The following is a 26,076-nucleotide window of genomic DNA, read 5'->3' as shown; positions in this document are numbered from 1 at the left end:
TTATTACTAAAATTCTTATTAAATGCAACTAAATATAAAATTCACCTTATATCTATCTCAAATTTATAGAGGAGATATGCATGTCATCACAAATTGTGTCAATAATATATATCAATCTAAAGATACAACTTACTGAAGAAAAAAAAAGAATAGTAAATAAACCAAGCAAACATCCATATAACACCGTAAAGAAAAAATATTATATTTTAAAGCCAATATGCAGCGCTCTTTTAGAGTAAGCTACCAAGACAAAAGCATTTCCATTAAGGCTCTTTATAAATGCAGTAGAAATTTAAATTACTAATATATACAACCATTATAACATTTGAAAAAGGTATGATCTTAGAAAACCCACTCTAAAATTCATATAATTAAACCTAAGAATAATTTACCTATATATAGACACACTATCGCACCTTTAAGGTAACAATAACTACCATTTATAATAGAGTTGAGCAGTTGTTCTATGTTTACAAAGGATGCAACAAGAAAATGGATAAAGATATTAATAATAAGTGTCTAGATGATAAATATTATAGAATCGCCAATGATGTAGTACCAATGTTAGGTGATATCATTTCTTTATGAAATAAATATATAAAACTTAAATATTAATATTATAATCTAAATTAAATTGACAATGAAAAATGTAATGTACTTAGTTCAGATCCTCATGGAAAATGTCACAGACAGAGCAAAAGTAACATTATGACACGACAGAAATTCTTATTGGATGCACAACAGAAAAATCATTGCAGAGAAAAAGAGGTAGCTCCTAACATTATTTAAGTAATAAATTAAAAGCACAAAAAAATTTATATATATGAAATTAACATTTATTCTTATTGAAATAGGAAAAATCAAAGTTTGTATTGTCAGAAGTTTGTGTTGAATATAAGAAATATATTCAACTTCTTTGTGAATTTAGATGAGAAGACAAAAGATGAATGAGCTCAAGGAAAGATAGCATGCATCAGTCTCATATCACAATCGATGTAGACAATGAAGACACTACTCTAGAATTGCCCAGAAAAAAAAACAAATATGAAGAAGGATCTCGACTCAATAAAAAATAAAATAGAAGCAAGAAAAGATAATGTTTTGTGAATTGTTATAGAATAGTTTTATTTTTTTAGTAAAATTAGGAATCTTTAGAAGGGATTTTCATAAACTATTTTTAGTGCTTTTATATACATATGTGGATGCTTTTATCATATAAAAGTGTACTAGAGTTAGAATTAATATTTTGTTTATGATTTTTTTCATTAACTATTTTCTGTTATTTTAGCCCACTTTAAATCAATCATCTTGGCTCATTGACTTTATTATTCATCTTCCTTTTATAATATTATTTTTTCAAGTGTTTTCACTTTCATAACACTATACTTCCTCAGGTCAAGCTCGATTTCATGTCGATCCAAATGAAATTAAAATTAAAATTAGCTTTAGATTATATTTATCTCATGGCAATTCAACTATCAACATAAAAATTTACGTTGGGTGAAACCTATTCAAACAAACATCAAATAAGTAAATAATCAAAGTGTAATCGAGGAATAAATTTTAGTAAGAAAATAAACCAAAAATACTTAATCAAAGTGAGCAAAAATTATCAAAGAGTAATCAAGTAACAAATTTTAGTAATAAAATAAACCAAAAATACCTAATTATAGTATTTAACCACGCACATTGCACGTGCATAAAATCTAGTACTTATATAAGAGGGAGTATACATATATAAGAGAGAGTATACTTATATATACATATATACTAAGAGAGAGTATATTAGTATATATATACATATATAAGAGAGTGTATACTTATATATACTTATATAAGAGAGAGTATACTTATATATACATATATACTAAGAGAGAGAGTATATATATACATACATACATACATTATACATATATAAGAGAGAATATTCTTATATATACTTATATAAGAGAAAGTATACTTATATATACTTATACATATATATACTTATATAAGAGAGAGCATACTTATATATACTTATATACTAAGAGAGAGTATATATACACACACATATGACATATTATACATATATAGAAATTTATTATATATACATATATTATATATATACATATATTATACTTATATAAAAATATATTATATATACATATATTATACATATTATATATATTTATGTATACATATATTATACATATATAATACATATAAAAAAATAAAAAAAACGGCCCGGCCCGGGCCCGGACCGACGGGCTTTTTGGACACCCCTACTTACGACTTATCACGACTAGGTTCAAGCAATAAATGGATGAAACTAATGGTTCAAAAAAAACATGCACAAGAAACATATCAGAACCCAACAATAATAATGAGGCCCAAGCCCAAGCGGAGTAAGTCACAACGGACCCGACCCGACATTAACAGCCAGATCTGACTCGGTACTCCCTAAGTCAATCTACACTGTCCGTTTCTCGCCCCTCCGTGATTTAAATCCTGCTCACTCCTAATCTAGGGTTTTTCCGCAGATTGTCTCGTTCGAGCGCGTGTCGGCCGAATTCAGGTACTTTTCTCGTTTTCTTCGATGAAAATTAGTTGGATAATGCTATGCAATTGTTGATGTGATGTTACGTAAACGATGATTTTTTTCTGAAGTGATTTACGATTGCATTATTTAGATGGAATTTGAAAGCTAGAATCGCAACGTTTGGATATGTTTAGCTTTTAAATGTCATTATTGAGTTTTGAATTTGTTGCATGTATGTAGATGAGAAGATATGTGGGTATTTATACTCCTTCAATGGAATTGTTATAAGGGATTAGGGGGGAAATCTCAACTTTTTTTCGATGTATAGATCATTATATGATGAAAACTATTTATCCTGATTTATGTTCAGGTGAGCTGGGCATTATCCGAAATTTTCTGGGGTTTTGTGAATTTAGGGGGTGTTTGGTTCTTGTAATTATAACCACAGTCTATGTGCTTGGATCAATTGTGCTTTTCCCATCGATATCGTTGCATTGTTAAAGAAATAGCACCGCTCCTTAACCAATATGGTTTTAGATGTTGTTGCAATAATTTCCATTTTTTGTAGTGCAAACAACTATTGAATAAAATCCAGAGGCTTATACACTTGTTAGGTTTTTTTTATCCTTTGATACTTGATTAAAACAGGTGTTCATGTGAAAACATATGTGTATCTTTCATGTAACCTAGCAATTGGTTTTTTGTTTTCTTTGGGAAGTGACTTTTGTTTTGTTCTGTTCTGCTGTTTTTTTCTAAATCTCAACCTATTTACAGGGAAGCTGCATTAGGAAAAAAATGTTTACTGCAAGGAGGAAAATCCAAAAAGAAAAGGATGTTGAGCCTACTGAGTTTGAGGAGTCAGTTGCACAGGTTTCTTTCCTTCCTTTGTTCTCTCTTCTGAACAAATGTAGTATTTCCCCTTCTTTTTATGTGCTAGAGTTATAATTTCTGCCCAGGCCTTTTTTGATCTAGAGAACACCAATCAAGAGCTTAAAAGCGACTTGAAGGATCTGTTCATCAACTCAGCTGTGTAAGCAAAATTGTTAATTTCCGCTTCCCTCTTATTGAGAACTTTCTAGGAAATGTAACGCGTCTTCCTTTACATATTAGTGCTTTATCTGGGATCTTAAACTTGCTCTTTCATGATGCAGTCAGTATGATGTAGTCGGAAACAGGAAAGCTGTTGTTATCCATGTCCCTTACCGTTTAAGGAAGGCTTACAGGAAAATTCACGTTAGGCTTGTTCGGGAACTTGAAAAGAAGTTTAGTGGCAAGGTAAGATTATTCCTAGATACGTTGGCGCTTGCCATGTATTTATGAAGATGATTTTTTTACATGTATGCTATCGCTGTGTTTGTGCTTATGTTAATGAGGCTTGTCATCCTGCCCTCTAGGATGTGATATTGGTTGCTACTAGAAGGATAGTGAGGCCACCAAAGAAGGGCTCAGCCGTCGTACGTCCCCGCAGCCGTACTCTGACAGCTGTGCATGATGCGATATTGGAAGATGTAGTATATCCTGCAGAGATTGTTGGGAAACGCGTTCGTTATCGCATTGATGGTGCCAAAATTATCAAGGTAAGAGGAAATATTTTTTCTGTTTGACTTTTGTCATTCATTTATTCTATTTCATAAAATTCTTTTTGATGAAACTATTCTGATTGATACTACTTTCTCTCATGAGTACTTTTTTAGAAAATAGGTCTCCGGATGTGCCTATTAGGAATGTTATCTTTCTTGAATCCTTAAGAAATAAGAAGAGTGAATATTTCCATGACAATGACACTCTCTATTAACCTTTAGTAGGGGTGCATTCGGTCTGGATACGGCTCATATATGATACTTACCACATCCATATCCGCTCACCCATCTCAGATACGGATACAGATACGGATGTACTACGGTAAGGAAAATTCATATCCATATACGCTAAAATCAGATACGGATACAGATATATATGCGGATATATAAGCGAATATGAATGTAGATACAAAACAAATATGAGAAAACTAGATAGTATTGGAAAAAATATAGTTTATATGATGCAAAAGAGTTCATTAATGTGTTCATTATATCTGAAAAGTTTGATCATCAAAATTAACGTCAAATCCATAATCTAAGAATTAAAGCTATCGTAACAATATGACTAATATGTATCCGGATATCTTGAATACGGATCTGAATATTTTACTACAAAACCATATCCATAACCATATTCTATTGGTTACAAATTTGAGTAACTATAGCCATATCCTAACGGATACGTTATGGATATTTCCTCAGATACGGATACGGTTTAGAACCCCTATCTGTTAGTATTTAGTGGTGGGTTTATATTATCAATCTTGTTATTATTGTATTTTTAATTCTACTCTTGTTGCCTTCGAATCATATTACGCATAATGTAGTAGGATTTTAAAATTTATTTTTATTCCTTCAAAGCTTTATGTAGCAGAAATTTCAAAATTGAGGCAATTATCAAGTTTAGACCGGGAGCATTATATTTAAGGTTAATTGTGCTTATAGGTATTACGGTTTTGAACCAGCTACCTTCCTACTTTTACTTTTACAAGTAGAACGAACTCGAGGAACATTTTATTTTAGGTTAAACGTGCTGCAGTATTGCGGTTTTGAGCCTTTTACAAGTAGAACCCCCCTTTCTCCAAAAAAAAATAAAAAAGAAAAAAAGAATGTGGGGTTTGGTAATTGAGAGTTTAAGGTTGGGTATGCAGCGGATAGAGTAGCAAAGGCAAAGGTGGGCAAACATGATCAAGCTTGCAAGGACAACCATCACTACTTCATCCCGTTCGCTTTCGGTACGTTTTTTCCTTGCAGCTGATGCGGCGGAGTTCCTCAGGAGGGTACATAAATTCATGAATAAGAATGTGACGACAGCAAGATCCGCTGAGTATGTGTTTCGTAGGTTGGGTTTTGCAATTTAGAAAGGATTAGCGGCGCAGCTTGTTGCTCGCTTGTCATTATCACATGTGTAATATTTTATTCTTAATAAATTAAAAGCAGAAAAGTAAAAAAGAAAGGAAAAGAAAAAGAAAAGAAAATGATATTCTTCAAAAAAAAAAAGAAAAAAAAACTCTTTTACCCTCATGGGGTCTTTATTAAAAACACAATTCCCTTTATTTGAGTGTTCGCCTTCAAGTTTTGGTTTTGCCTCCATTTGGATTCTTTCTGCATACCGTATTTATATTATTTCTTTTGTTTTATCTTACTTTTAGGCGTGGAAAGCACTTCTCATTTTTTGTGTTACCTTCTTTAGGATTCTTTGTCAGTACGATATTTATATTTCTTTTTCAAAAGCAAATGCTACAGATGGCCGTCTATAGAAAATCATATAGGGAAGGAGAATGCAGACACGTGTCCTAATGCATGCCAATGCACTATTAATTGGTTGTACTGCTGTTTATTTACTGAATTCTGTTGTTAGTATATATTGATTTTGTTGATATAAAATTGGTAGCGGAACATGTCATCATCTCCTCCCCATATGATTTTTGATTGATAGAGGGCCCTCCATTAGAAACTTTTTTTTCCATTTTTAATTGGCTTGTTATAGGCGTGGAAATCATTTCTCATTGTAATCTTCTTCACTGTTACAGATCTTCTTGGATCCAAAGGAGCGGAACAACACTGAGTACAAATTGGAGACCTTTACCGCAGTTTACAGGAAGCTTACCGGGAAAGATGTGGTCTTTGAATACCCTGTCACCGAGGCTTAGACTAAAATTATAATATATTTGTGCTTTGTTTTTTTGTTGCTATTCTGAATTTTTTTGATATTTTGACCGCTGGGCTTTTTATTTTTAATTAGAGGCTACTGCAATGAGAGATTCTATTTAGGCTCAAGTGTTGAAGGACCAACCTTGAGATTATAGTTGCCGTAATTATTGCATTATTCTGCTGTAGTTTATACCCGATGTTTTTAAAAAAAATTATCTAGGTTTCGTAGTTTGCTTGTTGCATTATGCTAATTGCTGAAAGGCATATTTGCTTGTTTTGGTCTTGAATGTGGTCGTAAATGCTCTTAAATTTTACCTGATGCTGAAACTGAAGACAGAAAGGTTCACATACGGATTTGTATTTTTCAATTGTAGTATATTTTTTCCCACCGATTTATGCTATAAATATGACGCTGATAGATTTATTTACTTCCTCATTGAGTTAATAGTTTCATATCTATATCTATATTATTATTACTATATGAAAATCCTAGCTGGGTACCAAAATGTTTGAAGGACATTTCCTGTAAAAATAGAAGTTTGGGTGGTATATTGGTAATTTCGTGTGTCAAAGATAGGGAATGCTTTTCTTTTCATTACTTATTTCCAAAATATTCTAAATTATGACATGAGATTAGGATTAGGCTCACATAATTGAAATTGCAATTTGATTCTTTTTTCTTTCTCTTTTCTTTTTTTCCCCTTTATATTGCCAGAGCATTCTAAATACGTTATAAGAAGAAGAGTTGGGCTCACATGATTAAATACTATTGTTCTACTTCTCAACAAAATTGTGTCGAGAATATTGTTGGTTTTAAACTACTAAATAGTAGTTTAGCATCTCTATAATAAAATTGCATACCCAAATCATTGTCAAATTAGTAACGATTAAAAATTAATTGGATAACAATTTCAAATTAATTTGCACGTACATTGCACGTGCGAATATATGCTAGCCTGGGTTGTGTTTCTCCGGTGAAGATTCCTTTAAACGATCATTTTAGTTCGGAAGAGTGAAATTTCATTGTACTTTATTTTCACCAGCGTGAAATGTTTTGTTTCACACAAAAGTGACGAGTCTTTATTCAAACTAAATCCATCATCCAATAACACAATATCGCTACACAGTATCGCGTAAATGAAGCAAGCATCAGGCTAACAAAAATAACGACTCAAGTCCACGTACAATGGTATTCTATATAAGCTTAAAGGGCCAAAAGGACGGCCATCCCCAATCCAACTCCGGCGGCCACCTTTGCGTGCAGGTTACTGGCTCCTGACGGACAGGAGTACCAGGAGGAGATGGTCCAGAAGATGCGACCGTGTTGATGGCGACCTTCATTCCACGCCCACAGTGTCCCGGCTTTCCACAGATGAAGTATCGCATCCCAGTAGTCGACAGCGGGATCACGTCATCCCCGCTGGTGTGTGTCGCTATCGGGTTGCTCGTAGTGCAGGAGTCATAGTTCGCCTTGTTCACCTCAAGAACGTCGTGTTGGGATGGATCATACGAGAAAACTATACCAATAAATAAAGAAGTTAATCATCATCTAAGTTAATCATAACAGTGTTAGTCACTTATTATCCCTAAACTTTTTATTAGCACCCAGATCTTCTAATCTTTTGAGTTATCTCTTCATTGTCTATACATGTATTACATGTAACACACAGGATATATTTCAACACTTAACAAGAGAATTTTGAAAGATTCCTCTGCAACACAGTAAGATATCAAGATATCTTTCTTAACAACACACGTGATGCTCATATAGAATTTTCTGTTAGAGATATGTAAGTGCTAATAAAAAGCTTAAGAGATAAGAAATGACCAGCTTTAAAAGAAAATTGAGTTTATCATCCAGAAGGTTACGAAAGCTCACCCAGATCATCGCCCTGGTCGAACGTCTGGCCTTGAGCCCAGGCGCCGAGGTTGGTCTGAAGATCCCAGCTCCCACCGGGAGAACCGACAGTGATGTTCCTCGCCGTTGCAAGCTCAAAGATAATGGCCATCGCCGTAACGAAAAGGAAAACCTTCGATACCGCCATCTTTCTCTATGGGAAGGGGCTTGCAGAGGAGTACAGAGAGAAGAGGTTGATATGAAGCTGGCAATAGTAACCGTGTGCATATACATTTATAGAGGGATTTTAGACCAAGTCTAAAAGGTTTTGCTGAGATTGACGACCATTTGTTGATGTTGACAGAATTAGTAGTAATGATAATAATAACAATTACAAAGTTAATAGAATAGAGAAAGTAGGATGTGTTGGCCCCCGTGGCGGCTTGCGTTGAATGTGGTTATTTTACTAAACGAACTAGAAACGTATCGGATATTTCTGTGTTTGTTTGAGGAAGTGTGGTGATAATTAGAATTTAGTAACTACAACTGTGGGTAATTTGTCTACCCTTGGACATTTGTCTTCAAATTATAACGATAATGATGCTGATGATGTAAAAATAGACGGTGGACATTTTTAAGTACGTTAATTTGAGGGAGATAAACAAATGTTCTGCACAAAGCACCCCTACATGATCAACGCGGCGTTGGGGGTGTTCTTGCACAAAACAACCCTACATGCTATAAATTTAGGAAACGTTCCTCCAGAACTTGTGAGTGATGGTAAATAGCTTAAGTTGTCATGCACTTCGTCTGAATCCATCTCAAATTGACGTTCCCTAACTTCTCTGTTTCTTCCTCATCAAAATTAATTTACCTCTATTCCTTTGACATTGTCCACTTCCTTAATTTACATTTCGCCGCTTCTCATCGGTTTGCAGGGTTTAGACCTTTTACTCTTCAGATTACTCTTTTTACGACAATTCTTAATCGTTAAAACGGGTTATATATGTGTAATTTTGAAAGTTCAAGCTGATTTTCTCTATAATATGAAGTTACGAGGGTTTTCTGCAAAATCACCCCAAAGTCCAGCAGGGTTTTTGTCAAATGTACCTACAAAAACTGCTATTTCCAAATATCAAATATGATGCCAACCTTCAAACTTCGTTCAAAAAAAATCGATATTATATTACACGCTCACAGAAAGAAAACATACAACTAAACTCTTTTGCAAGATTTTCACGCACGCAAAAATGGCTTAATTTTCTCATTTATTGGTTGACTAGTCTCAAAGTATCATCATCAAGCATCGATCATAGAGGGAGCAGGTTTCTCTCGCTATCTCCTCCCTATTAATTTCCCAGAATAAAATCCATTGTTAGAAGTAACATATGGCTGAATCCTCCCATTCAAAAGTTTCTCTAAAAGCAACATAAATAGTCCATTATGATCTAATCGTGACGTAAAAGATGAGGGGAAGTAAAAACAAACATATTTACATGATAATGATCATAGACTAAGTAGAAGAATGCCTATGCATTGAATCAAGAAATTTTTTTAACTTGGTCTATGGTTGCATGCTGTGAAAAATCTCCTTCACCAACTACGTTAAGATACATACTACTTACTTAGTTTTACTAAACTTTCCTTTTCATTCTTTGAAAAATACTGGTAAATGAGGGGATCAAACAAAATTCACCTACTAGGGAAACCAAATGAAAAGCGTGAATGAGTCATCTCAGTAGAGTAAACCAAGTTGTTTTTCTATTACATATGCACCTAACTTACACTGTTATGAGTTAACACCTAATAGTCATCCTCACTCAAAGACAAGGGTATAAATGGATGGTCTACACCTAACCTTGGAAAATGACAGTGACCTCGGAAACAAATTAGAAGGAAACAACCACAAGGAACCCAAAAGTTTTTTCAAATATATTTCTGAAGACTCAAAAGCTTGGAAAAATTTTCAAAACCACCCCTTTTTGGATTTTATTTGCAAAAAACGACCCCTTTTAAAAATAATTACAAAAACCGACCTGTTTTCAGCCCAGCGCTGAAAACAGGTCGGTTTTTGTAAAAAATTTCCGAAACATCACGGGAGTTCAACTCCCGTGAAGTTTATCGAGAAATTAAACTTCACGGGAGTTGAACTCCCGTGAAGTTTAATTTCTGCTTAAAACTCCACGGGAGTTCAANACGGGAAGTTCAACTCCCGTGAAGCTGCGAGCCTATTTAAGGCCCGCGTGACCCAGCCCCAGCCCGACCCCATTTCACACGAACCTATATAACTCTCAATCAAAGTATAATTTCCACACTAATTCTTCACAAATTCCACAAAATTATTGATAATTTCCCCTCTAACTTTCACATTTATTGATAATTTCCCCTCTAATTTTCACATTTCTTCACAAAATTCATAAATAATTCACAATTAAATTCTAAAATCTAGATTTTTATATGAAATCACAATCAAATAGTAAGAGTATACAAAAATTAGAGAGTATAAATTTTTTTAGGAAGAATTTACCTGTTTTTTCCTCTGAGACTGAGATCTGAGGTGGAGCGGATCTCCGCGCGCGGCGGCGGGCAAATCTCCTGCGCGGGCGGTCGGCCGAAAGCTGGGTGGGGGCGCGGGTGCCCGGATCCGAAAAAAACTGGGCCCGCGGTTCCGGGCTTGGGCGCCGCGGCGAATGAGAAAGAGGGTTCCCGTGAAGTTGCAGTCCCAACTTCCAAACAGCAAATATCGCCAGAGCTGCTCTCTGGAAGTTGGCACTGCAACTTCACGGGAGTTCAACTCCCGTGAAGTTGCAGTCCCAATTTCCCAGAGAACCGAGGTCGGTTCTCTGGGAATGCTTGACTGTAACTCCACGGGAGTTGAACTCCCGTGGAGTTTTAAGCAGAAATTAAACTTCACGGGGGTTCAACTCCCGTGAAGTTTAATTTCTCGATAAACTTCACGGGAGTTGAACTCCCGTGATGTTTCGGAATTTTTTTTACAAAAACCGACCTGTTTTCAGCGCTGGGCTGAAAACAGGTCGGTTTTTATAATTATTTTCAAAAGGGGTTGTTTTTTGCAAATAAAATCCAAAAAGGGGTGGTTTTGAAAATTTATCCTCAATGTTAGTGTAACTTTGACCAAAGTCATTGGCCAAAAGCCTTATGGCTGTGGTCTGGGTGGTTGGCTAGCGATTAATTAGTAGGGCCTACACTCGAAGAAACCCCTAAAGCATGGGTGATGCCTGGTGTGGGTTGAAAGATTTATTTTGGGTCGTCAATGGCTGCAGGCTGAGCCTTTGAATGGATTCCTTTGCGAGTACAAGTGGATACCCATATCTACATATATATTTATTTGTATATGTATATACGTTATAAAAATGGATGATGTGTGTGAAAAATAATAAGCATAATTGGTATACAAGCTGCCAAGAGATGGAGAAATGTGAAACTCACCTTGCTAGTTAGATTGGAAGGTGTGAACTGCATCATCTTTATCATCTTTCCGTAGCTCATTTTGATAATTGAGATGACATCCAACGTCAAATACGTATATCTATGTGGGTTGAAAGATTTTGAGCTTAAATTTAATTTTGATGATTTAGAGATTCTAGTTCTTTTATACAGCTACATAGCTGAATCTGATTTTAGACGCTCAATTTTATTTTATGGTTTTAGTCCAGCTCACTCCGCATTCTACTATTTCATTTCGGACACAAAAGCGGCAATCTTTGTTATAACAGCTAAAAATTTAATAGAAAACTTTTACTGTTTTAAATATTAATTTAGTCATTGTTAATTTTTTAGTTTGAGAATTTAATGCAGGTTAAAGTATGAGAGAAAGAGAGAGAGAGTCTTGAGCAATTTTCCTTGAATTGAATATTGAGTATATATATATATATACCCTAGGCTCCCACCTAAGGATGCGACCTATAATCACATCAATTTCCTAAATTTTTTTCGATCGGCTCCGTTGAACTTGATCTACACATTCTTAAACCCAAACACACCAATTTTAGGGTGAACCCGTTGTGTTTTGACCATTCGTTGAGCCGTGTAAAAAGTTCTATTCATTCGAAACCGTTAAAATTATAGCGAGTGGATAAATGGTCAAAACACGACGGATTCACCCCAAAATTGGTGTGTTTGGGTTTAAGAATGTGTAGATCAACTTCAACGGAGCGGATCGTAAAAAAAAATTAGGAAATGATGTGATTCTAGACCGCGTCCTTAGGTGGGAGCCTAGGGTGTCACCTTAGATTCACTTTTCCCATATATATATATATATATATATATATATATGTTTTTTAATATATAGAGTAAACTTGTGTCTAACTTTAAGTGGACGTCCAATTAGTTTTCTTACCGCATTGATGATCACTTGATTGAGCTCTGCTTGGGTGATGATCCGCTCCGTTAAACTTGATCTACATATTCTAAAACCCCAACACCAATTCTGATTGGGTGAACCCGTCGTGGTTTGACCCTCCGTCGCAAGCCATGTAAAAAGTTCTATTCATTTGAAACCATTAAAATTGATAACGAGTGGATGAAGGGTCAAACCATGACGGATTCACCCAAATTTGGTGTGTTGGGTTTAGAATATGTAGATCAAGTTCAAGCACGGAGCGGATCATCACAAAGCAGCTCAATCAATGTGATCATCAATGGGTAAGAAACTTAGTGGACGTCCACTTAAGTTGAACACAAGTTTTACTCTATAATATATATATATATATATATATATATAAGAGAAATATGGGTATGCTTGGTACCGAAGCATAAAATTTGTGCTTGGTAGTGAGGTGGCATATTACCCTCTCACTCATTCAAATGGGGGGACCACATTCACATGGGTTGAATTTGGTCCCCCCAATTGAATGAGTGGCATGGGAATGAGACACCTCACTACCAAGCACAAAATTTGTGGCTTGGTGCCAAGTATACCCATTTTTCTCATATATATATATATATATATATATATATTATATATATATATATATATATATATATATATATATATATATATATATATAATATATATATATGATTCCATTATGTCTGATAATATTAGTACATACATTTACTTACATCGATTTTTTCTTATCGCGCTATCTATGTATTCATGATTGGTAATATCTTATCCTTGTGTATCCAATAGGTTTGCACATGTAATCATCAACTAAGAAAAAACTGTTCTTCCATTTGGTTGTTAATCTTTGCTTGGTTTGTTTTATATCTACTTCACAAGGATCGTTAAGTACTCAAAATAAAATCCATCTGGTTGGTAAACTTATTTTCCATCTTCTCACTCATTACATTTGGGTGCAAAACATGGTATTCTCATGTCGATATCTTTGTAGATGGTAAGCATCCCCTATTCAGAGGGTGCAGATTGAAAACAATCAGAACTGTAAAATGTTCAATCAGAGATTTATAAATATCAGAAGCACCAACAGAAAATGTTTCTCGACCATGTTCCTGATCATCATATCAACAGCGACCATGTTCCTGATCATCATATCAACAGCCATGAATTGCTTGATAAAAAGTGAAAAAAGAATGCAAATTTAAAGAAAACAGAGGGAAATAACAGAAAAATAATAGCTAACAACCAACACTTCGTAAGAATAATAACAAAAACTATGTTCTGATAATAATCGGAATAAGGAAATGAAAGGGGGAGAAAACAGAAGGAAAGGGGAAGAAAAGAGAAATAACACCACCTTGTTTGGATGGAGGTTAATGCATGGAAGCTAAAGTGAAATTTCAATTTCACCTTGTTTGGGAGTTTTTTTGAGTTAACAGGATGGAATGGAAGGTTAAATTTCCTTCCATTTTCCTTCCCTCCAATTCGGGGGATAGAGGATGGAATAAAAACCAACGCAAAATTTTACAATGTGATAAGATAATTATATCCTTATGACATTAAAATAAATGGCGAAGATATACTCCCATCTAATATGTAAGGATATTTATATAACTTTATACATATTCACTTCACTTCCCTCCTCTTTATTAGAACTCCTAAACAAGATAAAATAAATTTATTTCCGCTCCCCTTACTAAACTCCCAAACAACATTTTATCCGTACATTTCCTTTCTATTATTTAACTTCCGTCCCTTTCCTTAGTAAACTCCCAAACAAAACACAATAGAACTGTCTATCGTTATCAGTGATGAAAACAACAATAGAACTGTCCATCGGAGTTGTAGCCAGAATTAAGTTCAAAAATAACTGTATACTTTTTTTATCGCAAAAATAACTGTATACCTTAAATACATGTAAAGGCCTCAAAATTTTCCTGATGATTCTTGTAGTACAGAGATATATTTGAGATATAGAGGAAATTAATACTTGGCAAATAAAGTACTTGTAAAGGCGGAGGTCGAGCTCCAGGCTTTGAGAATTTTATTTTCCTTAGGAAGGGGGTAGGGATGATCCACCTTATTCAGTCAAATAATATTTACAACTTAAAATATCACTGTCTAGTTTTTTCTAATAAAGGTTTTAGGTCAAGAGCTTCTCATTAATCAAAAATTTCCACTGCCAATAACAAAGATAGTGCTTCAAAGAAAGAAAGCCTTAACTACTCTGTAGTAGAAAAAAACCGCTATAACCATTTCCATCCATTTTCTTTAGAAAGATACTCTCTGAACAGTTAGCTGGTTGATCACTTGAACAATTCAGCAATTCCTAAAAGGACAGCAGAGTACATGAACTAAAAGATGCAGCTATACATAAAATAGAACTGAATATCAGATAATAGTATAATTATAAAAAGTAGTCATCAAAATAATACGGAAAAGAAAATATGCAAGCAGAGAGTTAGTCATCATTTCCATGTTACTGAGAAGTTTTGGAACAGCTTGATGCATTTGGAAGTATTGCATCGGATAAAATCTCAAGACTATTTACAGTTTTACATATGTAAGCCAGGCTAGCCAGGCATTACGCATGGAAGGATTCTCTCTTAAGCTTCTTGATGCCCAAGATCTGAAAGCTTGCACTCATTCATTAAGATAGTAGATAAGCTGAACATTTGCTAGTGCAACATAACCGTTTATACCAAGTCTGAAATGAAAAAGAAAATCCTAGTGTCCTGTATTGAAATTCATATAGGGGGTGCAGGAGAATATAACACATGTTCTACCACTTTTAGATCCATCCTATCACAAATTTGTATCAGAACTAGAACAATCCAAACTCTGTGCCAAAGCATTTAGAATTATAATCACCAACTTTATAATATGTCACAGGATACATGCCGTACATTCTCCTTTCTGCTTATATGATTTTCTAGAAAATCCTATTAGTTAAATAACCAAAGCAGACACGTGTATGCTCACACATAAGCAAGCATAGAACCAATTATTAGATTAGAGAAAAACCATCGTCATACATGCCTTTCCTAGGTGATAAAATAGGAGGCAGATTTGTCTACTCTACAGTGCAAAATTTTCATTAAAGAAACCAAAAAAATAAAAATAAAAATTGTGAAGACACCAGCAAGTCACATTGACCATAGGCATGCAGTAGTCACACACATCATATTTTACCAACAAGTCTGAACTTGCATGGTTACCTTCCTTTACATAGTATATGAAACCGTCAGCCTCTTTAGATCTCTGTAAGTTCTTTAGATCTGCTTACATTGCAGATGCCAATGCTATGTCATCATGGTGTTACCTTCTGTTAAGGCCACAACATCTTTAGATAAAATGCAACCCTTTTAGTATTTTTAGCTTGAAATGTAAATACAAGCATGCAAGCAGTAGGATTACCTTTGGGCAGATGGTAATCTCAGCTCTATCTGGGACCAAATTCACCTAGCAATTACTATGGCTTCATAGCAATCAACTCATCATCTTTACATTGTCGAATATTTATCTCCATCATCTTTTCTGAAGAAGCTAAAACATCGCAGCAATGCCGTCTAGGAGCCAGCAACTACAGAACGAAGGGATTAAATGAGAACACATCATCCATATTATGATTTGATAACTTAGAACAGGCAAAAGAAAATAATTACAAACTGCCTGACACAGTACCTGTCTAATCTGAACATCAAGTTTTTCTGAGGAGACACTAATCTTCTGTAAATACTTTGATGGACCCTCAGTTTGCTGACAATTTCCAGAGATATTTCTCTTATAACTACTCTCAACCCTATCATTGGAACAAAGCACCTTATCAAGAAAGAAAACAGCCGGTCTTTTACATGGATCCCGGGGAAATTCCCTTGTATTAAACATATATAATATATCAGAAGTAGAATAATGTCTTCTCCTCCATGGGGTGAATGTCCTTTGCAAAGACAAGAGGTCCGGAAGAAGTAAATTGCCTTCATATACCTGAACCGCATATCCCCAGGAAACTGAAACTGTAAGCAAGTTTGAGTTATCATAACAAATAATTTGTTGAAAAACCCTTCCTGGATCTGCATCTATAGCTTCAAATAGATGCTTTAAACCTTCCAAGCGGTTCTTTCCAGGGTATAATGGATCCACGGTATCTAAATGATGAAGTGAAACTGGAGGTGCTAATGGATGTGCATTTAACATTCCAAACAGATCCCCGCGAAGGTCAACCTGATAAATGAAAAGTAAAGGCCTCACTTCAGAAGCGTACAAATGAAATCTTAACTTCCATATAGAATTGTATATCAATATAGCATGTAATTTAATATGCAAAACACATTCATGTGTATAAAGTTTGGTGAATTATTTATTTAAGTTTAAATTAAATTGATTTTCTCAGGCAACCTGAAAAAAAGGTCAAAGTTGAACTTCCAAGAAACGCCAACACAGGCTATAAGGTTATAACTCTATAGAACTAAAAAACAAACTCATCATGATTGGATAATCTTATTCGCTAGATAAAAACATGTGTCTCGATTTTAAGGGAAAAAAGATTAAAAAAAGAAGACGCAAATCCTGTTGAATATTGAAAAGCTATGTTCAAATCTCAATTCAAATCTAACTCAAATATCTGTCATGATTTGTTCCTATTTTAGGAATAGGTAAAATTATTGTCACCACTCGCTCATGTTGCCACTCAATCACCAGTCTAGAAGATGGCATATCCACTACCATCAGACTCTCTGACGATGTCAACTGTAAAATGAGCATTCTCCGTGCATCAGGTTAAACTGATTCAATTCCGCTCAAGGCCCCTGGATTTCAATTAATTGATGAATTCCTGAGGACCTCCCTCTCATATGAGAGAACAGACTGTACTGTAACATGAAGTCAGGATAGAAAGGTAATAATAAAGTCCACCAGAAATTTTAAATGTTGAGCAACAGAAATAATGAAATTTCAAGGTGAATTTAACTGTTGATCGTGCGACCTTTAAGGGTTTAAACAGAGAGGATACAGTGATATCCGTGTCTGAAACTAATTATTCAGACAGATATCTTAATTGACATTTCAATCTAGAGGAAACAGTGATATCCCTATCTGAAACTAACTGTTCAACCGCATATCCTAGTGGACATTTCAAACTTCGATTCACGGTGCTCAAATTTGAATATTATCCTGCTCTGAACGTCTAGGTGTTAAGTAGGCTAAATATTTCTCTGGATATTTGTGAATCCACCATCTGCTAAGCATAGATATTTCAGTAAAGGAACTATGTTGGTTTTCTTAATAGCTAGGATTATGATTACTCTGTTACCCTGACCTGTTCTGTTGACAAACAGACAGCACTTTAGATCTGGGCTATACCCACAATATATGTACTGAAGATCTGAAACCCACATCCTAATGGGTCTAAATGCAGAACAACACATTCGGATAATTTAGATATTGATTTACACCTCTACCTGAAACGTACTCTGCCCATCAGAAGCATGAAAACAGGTTCCTAAGCTGGTATGCAAGTATCCACAAGAAAATTTGACTTCTGAGTTGGACCCCCACCCCAAACCCACCCAAAAAAAGAAAAAGAAAAGAAAAAGAGTGCACACACTATCCAAAACAAAAACATTAGTCAGCAACAGGTATTTGGTTAAGTTCAAATCAGAGGTATGTGATTTCAGAACCAAAAAGGAAAGTCGCTTAAGGACACAAACTAAAATTGTAACTTGACGCTTAAAACCATTAAACAACATAAAGCCATCATCTTCTATTATCGTCTAACATCATAATTAATTGTTTACCCAGGCCTGGAAATAAGAATGATACCAAGTTGCACGGCCTGGGTTGATTATGTAAATATACAAAGTCTCAAAAAAGAGCATTATATGGAATAGCATCTTTGGATATTTTGTGCGTGCAAGAAACATTGATTTCTCTATTGATATTTCAACACACACAAAACCTAATTGAATTTTTTTTTATATATATTATTTTTCATGAAGTCTACACACCAAAAGATGTACTACTAAATGCATTATGCAGTAGATGGTAAAAGCCAAACAATAGCAATCTTTTCATCCTATATTTGTCTCATTTCTTTTTCAAGTTGCGACTCTAAGGGTCTGTTCGTTTGTTTTCTAAAAACCAAGAAATGGAAATGGAAATGGTGAAAATCTCAAAACTCACCATTTCCTCCATTTCCATCCCTAAAACTCACCCACAACATCCAATAAAATATTATTTCCATCCAACAACTCATCCACATCATCTAATAAAATATGATTTTCATCTAACCACTCATCCATCACATCTAATAAAATATTATTTTCATCTAACAACTCATCCATCACATCTAATAAAATATTATTTTCATCCAAACATCACTCAACTCATCTCTTCTCATCATTTCAAATCACTCACATCATCCAATAAAATATTATAACAATTCACCTCATCTCATTAACATTTTATTTCTTCATTTTCATCCCAAAAAGTTATGAAAACACTTTTCTTAATCTTTCTTCACATCACCAATAATACACTGACAACTCATCTCATCTCATTTCATTTCTTATTTTTAAGAATGAACCGAACAAAAGAAAACAAGAAACTACAGGAAATAGGTTTCTTATAATTCATTTCCTTATTTTTTTTCGCCAACCGAACACTCCAAAACTAGTTTTTTTAAAAAATCACAAACATCATCCAATAATAAGGTGACAACTAACATCATTTCAATTTCATTTCTTTGATTTCCTTCTTTTTTTAGCCAACCAAACACTCCAAAAACAATTCTTCATTTTAATAGTTTTCCATTTCTTTGATTTCCCTCTTTTTTTAGGCAAACGAACAGGCCCTAAAAAGAAATGATGGATTTTATTGTGTTAGTAGAATAGATATGTAGACAATTTAAATACAGCTTAGATGATTTTATATTAAAAGTTTTTTATGTAGAATATCTACTTGTTAATATATTTTAGTAATTAAATTTATAAATGCTCCTAATAAATGTTTTAAGGATTTCTTTGCTTAAATGTGTTATAGACTCATAATTGAAGTAGGTGTTTTTAAAGGAAATATTGTGAGATTAAATGTGAGAAGAAATGACAAAAAGAGAATGTAGATCAGCAGATGAAATGGAGGGAAGATAATAAAATAATAAAATAGAAAAGGAAAAACTTCACTTCTCCCTCCTCTCACTTCAACTATTTAAATTAGTGTAAAATTAGCATTCTACCCTTTCATTTGCAACTAAGAAAGAGACTTGTCTGTGAAAATTGTACCAATATATAGCTGACATGGATACAATTACCTGTACAATAATACATTAGATTTATTTTTTAGGTAACAAGTATGAGGATGTTTTAAATTTCCTACATTGTAATGGAGAAAGGAGGAATATTTAGAGCTGAGATGAGAGGGACCTTCCTTGGGTGAAGGTACTAATACAGGGGACATACATACTATCATACAGAAGATTCTATTTTCAAAATCCCTAGCATTATTTTTCATTTTAAGATAACATAGAAATTATTCACCAATTTTATATGGAAGGAATCTCAGAGCATCCCTTGCACATCAAGTACGCTGATTAATCAGGCATTTCTACAACATTACTAGACAGCACATGATAATAAAAGGACTTTATCTAGCAAATAAGAGAGTGGATTTATGGATTCCCTAAACGTCCTGAGGCTAAAACAGGTCCCAGTTCTCTAAATCAAGAATTTTTATTTCGCATGCAGGATCCAGTTCTGGCACATAATGCTGAGTAAGTCTGAACTTAGATCAATATGTGTAGGGTTCTCATGCAATGTTTCTAAATCTAGTATCCAAACGACACTATGTCCATACAAGTCTAGTTAAGCAAGAAATTCTTTTGAGCAACACATGATTTATGTCCAAGGCTACATAGATGCTCAATGATAGGAGTTCAAACTCCAAAACCATTATTACCATATAGGAAAAATATGTATGAACCAAGAATCATACTCAGTTTATCATAAAGCATACTCTTAAATATAAACAATTCACATATACAAATAACTTTCAGATATCCAATATATTACACATAGATCATCCCCAAAATCAGGATTTGGATCCTCTCCACTACAAAAAGAGTAGTGGAGAAACCATTGCAATATCACAACCGTTGATATGTTTAATAAGTGGTTGTGATTTGCCTTTGAGTGCAAATTAAGAAAATAGTAAAATTCATGGGCGGATGATGAGTGTTGGATACGGAAATAATCACAATTGTCCACTAAACAAATCAATAGTTGATCATGCATCTTCTTATCCTCTTCCTCACTTTTCTTCAAGTAGATCTGTGGAGGTTGAGTGGATGACCTAGTCGGACCGCTTTCGGAGTTGTCTTTATCTGGAGGAGGATCGTCAAAGATAGTTTCGTCCTCTTCATTACGCCGGCTGGATTCCGCCTTCTGGCTCGACTCCGGTTGGTGTTGTTGCACCTGCAAGTCTCGCATCTGCTGCATAGTCAACTCCATTTCGGTTTTGAACTCAGCTCTAATTTCTTCGCGTTGTTTAGCCAACGCTTCCTGCAGCATGTGAGCCAGTTGATCCGGTGTGATTGCGAATGATTCCCTGACTCGTCCAACACTGGACGCAGTATCGTCCGATGCAATAGCGGAACAAGTGTCCGACAATTCTTCATCTGAAGATAAACCCTCGTGCATTCTCCTGTAATCTCGACGTAAGTTGGCTCTTCTTTGTAACCGCGCCATCCTTTGAGAAAGACCCCGCTCAACTCTCCCTCCCGGAGAAAAATCAGGGTCGTGGTTAACTGACTTTTGCTTTCCCTTGTTGGTCATGTTGATAGTGACTTCAGGGAACTCATCCTGTCGGATTACAGATTTCTTCTTGTTGAAACGTCTTGTTCTGGGTCTTGACGCTTCATTGGACAATCTTTGAAATACGGAGACTCTTGTTGAATTATTCTTAGAGCATCCGCATTCTGTCAACACTGCTTTAATGAGTCTCTCGCAAGCGCAATGAGACTCGTTTTCTCTGACAACCCTCTTTCTTGAGTTATCTTTCTGATAATACAGCTCATCATTATTGTGATTGAGCAACTTATCTTTTGCCTTTGAACTTTGTTAACATGCACAGGACGACTGGTCGTCGCCTCTGAACGATCCAAAGTTGAATTTTTGAATCCACCCCCTTGCTGGTGTGGAGTTTTCAGAGTACTTTTACGAACAAATAACCAGAGTAGAGAAAGTAGGAAATTTTGGTCGACAATGATCTTACCTGATGGAACCCTGGCTCATGAGTCAACCCAACGCCTAGCTCTGCCAAGCATGCGAAGACCCTAGCATCACTTCCATACAAATGACCATACCTCATGAGGCATGAATCCAGAACCTTGGACAAAACTCTAGCCAATGGGTAACTGATAGCAAACCCCGCACCTCCAAAGGCCATCCCAAATGAGTTCTTAGAATTCTGTTCCACACTCTCTGATAACCCTCCAATGTAATACCACTGCTCCCAATCATACTTTCCTAAGGTTTTGATGAGATTCTCTGTAAAGAACAGTGTGTCATCATCACACAACACAATCCACTTGACATCACCATGGCGCAAGCCTTTACCTACATATAAGCCCAACATTTGCAAGTTGTAATACCAGTTACAAACAAATCTATGCACTTCTTTGTGAATCTTGTGGCACAACGACAATATCAATTTTGAGATATGGTCCACCCAAATATCATCAACTTTGAAGTAAGTCCCAGAAACTTGACATTACAAAATACGGACCTTAAAACTTATAGGTTATCCCAAACAAGTCACTTTAGTTTACGTCTGTAAGCTTAACCATGAGAGAAGTGACGAGAGCTAGTTTTTGTGTTTTCCCATTATACTCATGTATTCAACCCCCAAATTCTACCATTTATGAAGACAACAACTCATTTTAAATCCATCAAAGCAGCCGATTTTATATGCTCTTAGGTGCGAATTTGATGAGTTTATACGGAGTTGTTGCGTTCATAACGGTTAGAAGTGGAGCTTGAAGACAAGCGTATAACAGGACAACAGAATAAGTAAAATAATTATTTTGTTTGGCTGTTAAACTAACAGATATAAATTAAGCCAACAGCTTCGGTTCTCCTTTGGAGTACCGATGGTATCCTCTGTAATTTTAACCCGGGTTTTTCTCCATCGCATTCCTATGTTATAGCTAGTACTTCTTTCACACCTATTTTGGTAAATAACTACAACTTCTAAGATAGGAATAAGGGTACATTAGGAATTAAATATAAGAATATAGACAAATTTTAAGATCGGTTATAAATCTATAGATCCCCCTAATTTTTATTTTTCTTTCCTTTAACTTCCGTACGATAATATTCTGTGGATTTTGTTTTTACTTTTCTCTGAAAAATATCGCACATAAATTTGGGTAGGTACTTTTCTCCTTTCCTTTTAAGGATTTAATGCAGATAAAAAAAATTCCAAACCATACTTATCTTGTTTTCTAGGGTGAAATATAAACATGGTTTGAACCAAAATTGAAAAAAAATTCTCAGATAAATAATAGATGATAATCACTTTAATAAATTTGATATAAATATTTGTAGCCTATTTTAGATAATTGGAGATAAATTTCAAGTTGTTTTCTTGTAAATTCCAAATAGTCAAAATCATTAAAAAATTCTAAATTTTATTTATATTATCTTCACTCAGTGTTCTGAGAAAAACAATGGAGTACCCTCATACATCATTCCCTTTTTTATAATCAGTCCATGATAAAAATATTGTTTCAATATCATATATGCTCCCAGCCTTCATGGTGTGATGGAGGAGTCGAAGCAAGAAAATAGGAAGGCAGGATGAGGGGTTTCGAAGCATGAAAAAAGGAAGGAAAGTAACGGATTGGCAAAACAGAATAGAAGATAAAAACAAATGTATTTATAGGAAGACAATATTATCCTTCCTAATTTTTAGCTTATTTCCTATTTTCTACAGATTATAAATTGTTAAAATTTTTATTTTCGGAGCACTGAAGCATTGCTCATAAATCAAATGGACTAGAGGTAATCAATGAGTTCGGGAGACTTTTTTTATAATATCAAATATTGTGGGGATTATTTAATATTAATAAGACTTGGGGTTCCAATATCTTAAACACCATATTGAATTTCATCAATAACTTACTATTATCATATGCGTAAAATATGAAATATATAAATATAAGGATCCTCAAAAGTCATAACAAATTTTTTTATGAGCTTGAAGTCAATTCCCATTGAAAAAAATATCAATTAGAGAATTTTCTAGCAGCTAAAATTTTTCAGTATTATATTTCCAAAAATATGTTGATATATTCATGAAAAGCATATCACAAAAAATTTATGGTTTCTTTACAATATTAGCTCATAATTTACTGATTACTAAAGTGCTAATTCTTTAGATCAACAAACAGAATTCAAGAATCTATCATATAAAATAAAACAAACTTCATGCATGTGTTCCGTACACATCATGGCCTGCAATCAAAAATTTATAGACATCATTATTATTCCATAAACTACTTAATTAAGCAGCCAATTTCCTAATGACATCTAAAGATGGTAATTTTCAGATGTTGGCATGTGTGATTTGCTAATAAAATTCTTGCATGCATCCCTTCATTTTGAGGCCTGTTTAGTTAGGAAAAATGCGCAATTCATGGTTTTGGTCCAAATCCAGCAAATTTTGTACGTGAGTTGAGGAGTTCCAACTTAAAATCAAGCAGAAGTGATGAACTAGCAATTGACAAATGAGTAATTACTAAAATTCCTGAAGTCTGAAAGGTAATTATAGCTATGGAAAACCTACCACTAAACATTGTGCAATGGTTCCAAATATATACAACAACCAACAACAATCTCTATCCAACCATCTTAAATGTAAACCTTTCTAAACTAGAGTTTACGGAACAATAAAATCTAGAGTTAAATGTTAAAATTAAACTTTTTTTTTAAGAAATTCAAATTACACATTCCAGGTACTAAATAACTGAGTTTTCATATGTTGTCTTAGTTACAAAACGAAATTATAACTCAAAGAAGGAGGAAGTTCAAGGAAACCACCTCGACCTAGGGTTTCGACGACTTCCTTCACAATCCGAGCCACTCGAACCGCCGATCTCAATCCATACTTGAAAGTAAACGGAAACCGAGACGAAGCATCAGAAACAACAACAGTCGGAAGATTCTCATCACCGCCTGAAGAATTCAAGCTCTTCTCGAGAAAGACGAAGCACCCCGGCCGCCACCAAAGCCGAATGTACTCTTTCCGCGCGATCGAAGCTTAAAGAAGAGGAGGCAATGCCGAAGACGACATGGCGGAGCTCTGTGGCGCCACCGACTCCGCGACTCCGCGACGGATGGCGCGGCGGAGGCGGCGGCGGTGGCGGCGGGAGAGACGAAGGGATTGGGGAAGAGGAGGAGGTAGAGGATGAGGGAAGCGGCTGAGACTAGGGCTAGGGTTTTGAGGAGAGGGGTTAGGGTGCTGAGTGGCATTCTTTGTAAATTTGGGCGAGGTTTTGGCCGGCGGCGGAGAAAATTCATGGCGCGGGTAATGGAAGGTGGGGAGAGAAGCGTATTTAACGAGCAAAAAGATTCTCCTCTGAGAACAGCACGTCTTTTTTATCGAGGGAGTGGTCGGCGATTAAATTTGACAAAGAAAAGAATTTGAGAGCATTAACAAACGAATGCCGCTAGGGGGACCTAACTACGTACTCGTTTAGGGGACTCGCGAATTGACATGCTGAGTTGTTAACGAGCTTGTTGCAAAATTTTATTTCTACCGAGAATTAGTAATGAAAAGTAAAATAATTCAACGGGGACTTTTGCCTCCTCATACAACCTCAACGTCACCAAAGCGGAATTTTCCGTGAAATTCACAAAAATTCTCTGAACTTTTTTGTGTTTTTCACAAAATATTTCCAAACTTTATAAATTAGAGAGAAAAATCAAAACTTTAGCGAGCTTTCGCAAAATACTATGAACACGATAAAATACTCTTTTTAAAAGTCGAATCACCTCCACCAACAAAAGTTCTCCTAAAATATTTTTTCTTCTTTTTAGTTCTTTTTAAACATTTTTTCCTTGACTAACTATAAAACCGAATTTACCTAAAAACTACCCTTTCCATATTGGGAGATTTTCTTTAATTTTTCAAATGTTTAAGAAGATCTTGCACAAAGCACCCCCTAAGTTCAAGGGGCTTGTAAGACCATATGCAGCAGGGGTTTATTTGTGGGATATTTGAAGGCAGGTGGGGTTTTTTAAGGGGGTGAAAAAAATGAGAGCGGCCAAAGGGTGAAAAATTCACCCCCGACTTTTCTGACAAGCCCACGCGCGCGCTTTGATTCCAGCGGACACATGGCGAACAATGATTGGGCGAGCTTTTTTTTTCCTCCTTATTTTTATTTGATATTTTTTGAGATAAATATAATGAATTAATTTATAATTTTTATACCATTAATTTTCATTTTTCAAACTCTATAAATAGAGACTAACTTTGTGTCATTTGGACACAGAAAAAACTCTGAGTTTCTACACCCTATTCTTCTTCTTTCTACAATTTGGGTGTGTTTTCAATAATTTGGGTGTGTTAA

General features: G+C 34.9%; 3 protein-coding genes across 4 annotated transcripts; 1 reads left to right on the top strand and 2 right to left on the bottom strand.

Annotated features, from left to right (window-relative positions):
• Window positions 2,461–6,483, top strand: LOC109822276 (40S ribosomal protein S7-like). Of its 2 annotated transcripts, none has more exons than XM_020388451.1 (6): window positions 2,461–2,554; window positions 3,293–3,388; window positions 3,475–3,548; window positions 3,670–3,793; window positions 3,913–4,095; window positions 6,132–6,483. In XM_020388451.1, exons 2-6 carry the CDS (start codon window positions 3,314–3,316, stop codon window positions 6,249–6,251), a joined length of 576 nt encoding a protein of 191 aa, XP_020244040.1. In that variant the 5' UTR covers window positions 2,461–2,554; window positions 3,293–3,313; the 3' UTR covers window positions 6,252–6,483. The 2 variants fall into 2 exon arrangements, with proteins under 2 accessions (XP_020244040.1, XP_020244041.1); XM_020388452.1 differs by having other exon boundaries at window positions 2,470–2,554; window positions 3,275–3,388.
• LOC109821624 (basic blue protein-like) lies at window positions 7,447–8,348 on the bottom strand. The gene is made up of 2 exons (XM_020387800.1): window positions 8,132–8,348; window positions 7,447–7,769 (listed from the first exon to the last, which is right to left on the bottom strand). Exons 1-2 carry the CDS (start codon window positions 8,295–8,297, stop codon window positions 7,447–7,449), a joined length of 489 nt encoding a protein of 162 aa, XP_020243389.1. The 5' UTR covers window positions 8,298–8,348.
• On the bottom strand, window positions 15,438–25,610 carry LOC109821623. Its single transcript, XM_020387799.1, is given in 6 exon segments — window positions 15,438–16,035; window positions 16,137–16,676; window positions 21,717–22,060; window positions 24,545–24,758; window positions 24,760–24,930; window positions 25,602–25,610. Coding segments are annotated over 6 exon segments (1,389 nt in total). The 3' UTR covers window positions 15,438–15,924.

The sequence above is a fragment of the Asparagus officinalis genome, chromosome 8 (genome assembly GCF_001876935.1).
Source record: "Asparagus officinalis chromosome 8, Aspof.V1, whole genome shotgun sequence".
Lineage (NCBI taxonomy): Eukaryota > Viridiplantae > Streptophyta > Magnoliopsida > Asparagales > Asparagaceae > Asparagus > Asparagus officinalis.
Note: the sequence above shows the minus strand (reverse complement) of the source record. Positions and strands in the feature narration are given on the sequence as shown.

What these genes read in the sequence shown, in the direction of transcription:
- LOC109822276 (XM_020388451.1), top strand. Translation starts at nt 3,314, where the DNA reads ATGTTTACTGCAAGGAGGAAAATCCAAAAAGAAAAGGATGTTGAGCCT. An exon ending in TTGAGGAGTCAGTTGCACAG is followed by an intron (nt 3,389 to 3,474) that starts GTTTCTTTCCTT and finishes ATTTCTGCCCAG; the next exon opens with GCCTTTTTTGATCTAGAGAA. An exon ending in CTGTTCATCAACTCAGCTGT is followed by an intron (nt 3,549 to 3,669) that starts GTAAGCAAAATT and finishes TTCATGATGCAG; the next exon opens with TCAGTATGATGTAGTCGGAA.
- LOC109821624 (XM_020387800.1), bottom strand. Translation starts at nt 8,297, where the DNA reads ATGGCGGTATCGAAGGTTTTCCTTTTCGTTACGGCGATGGCCATTATC. An exon ending in CGACCAGGGCGATGATCTGG is followed by an intron (nt 7,770 to 8,131) that starts GTGAGCTTTCGT and finishes TTATTGGTATAG; the next exon opens with TTTTCTCGTATGATCCATCC.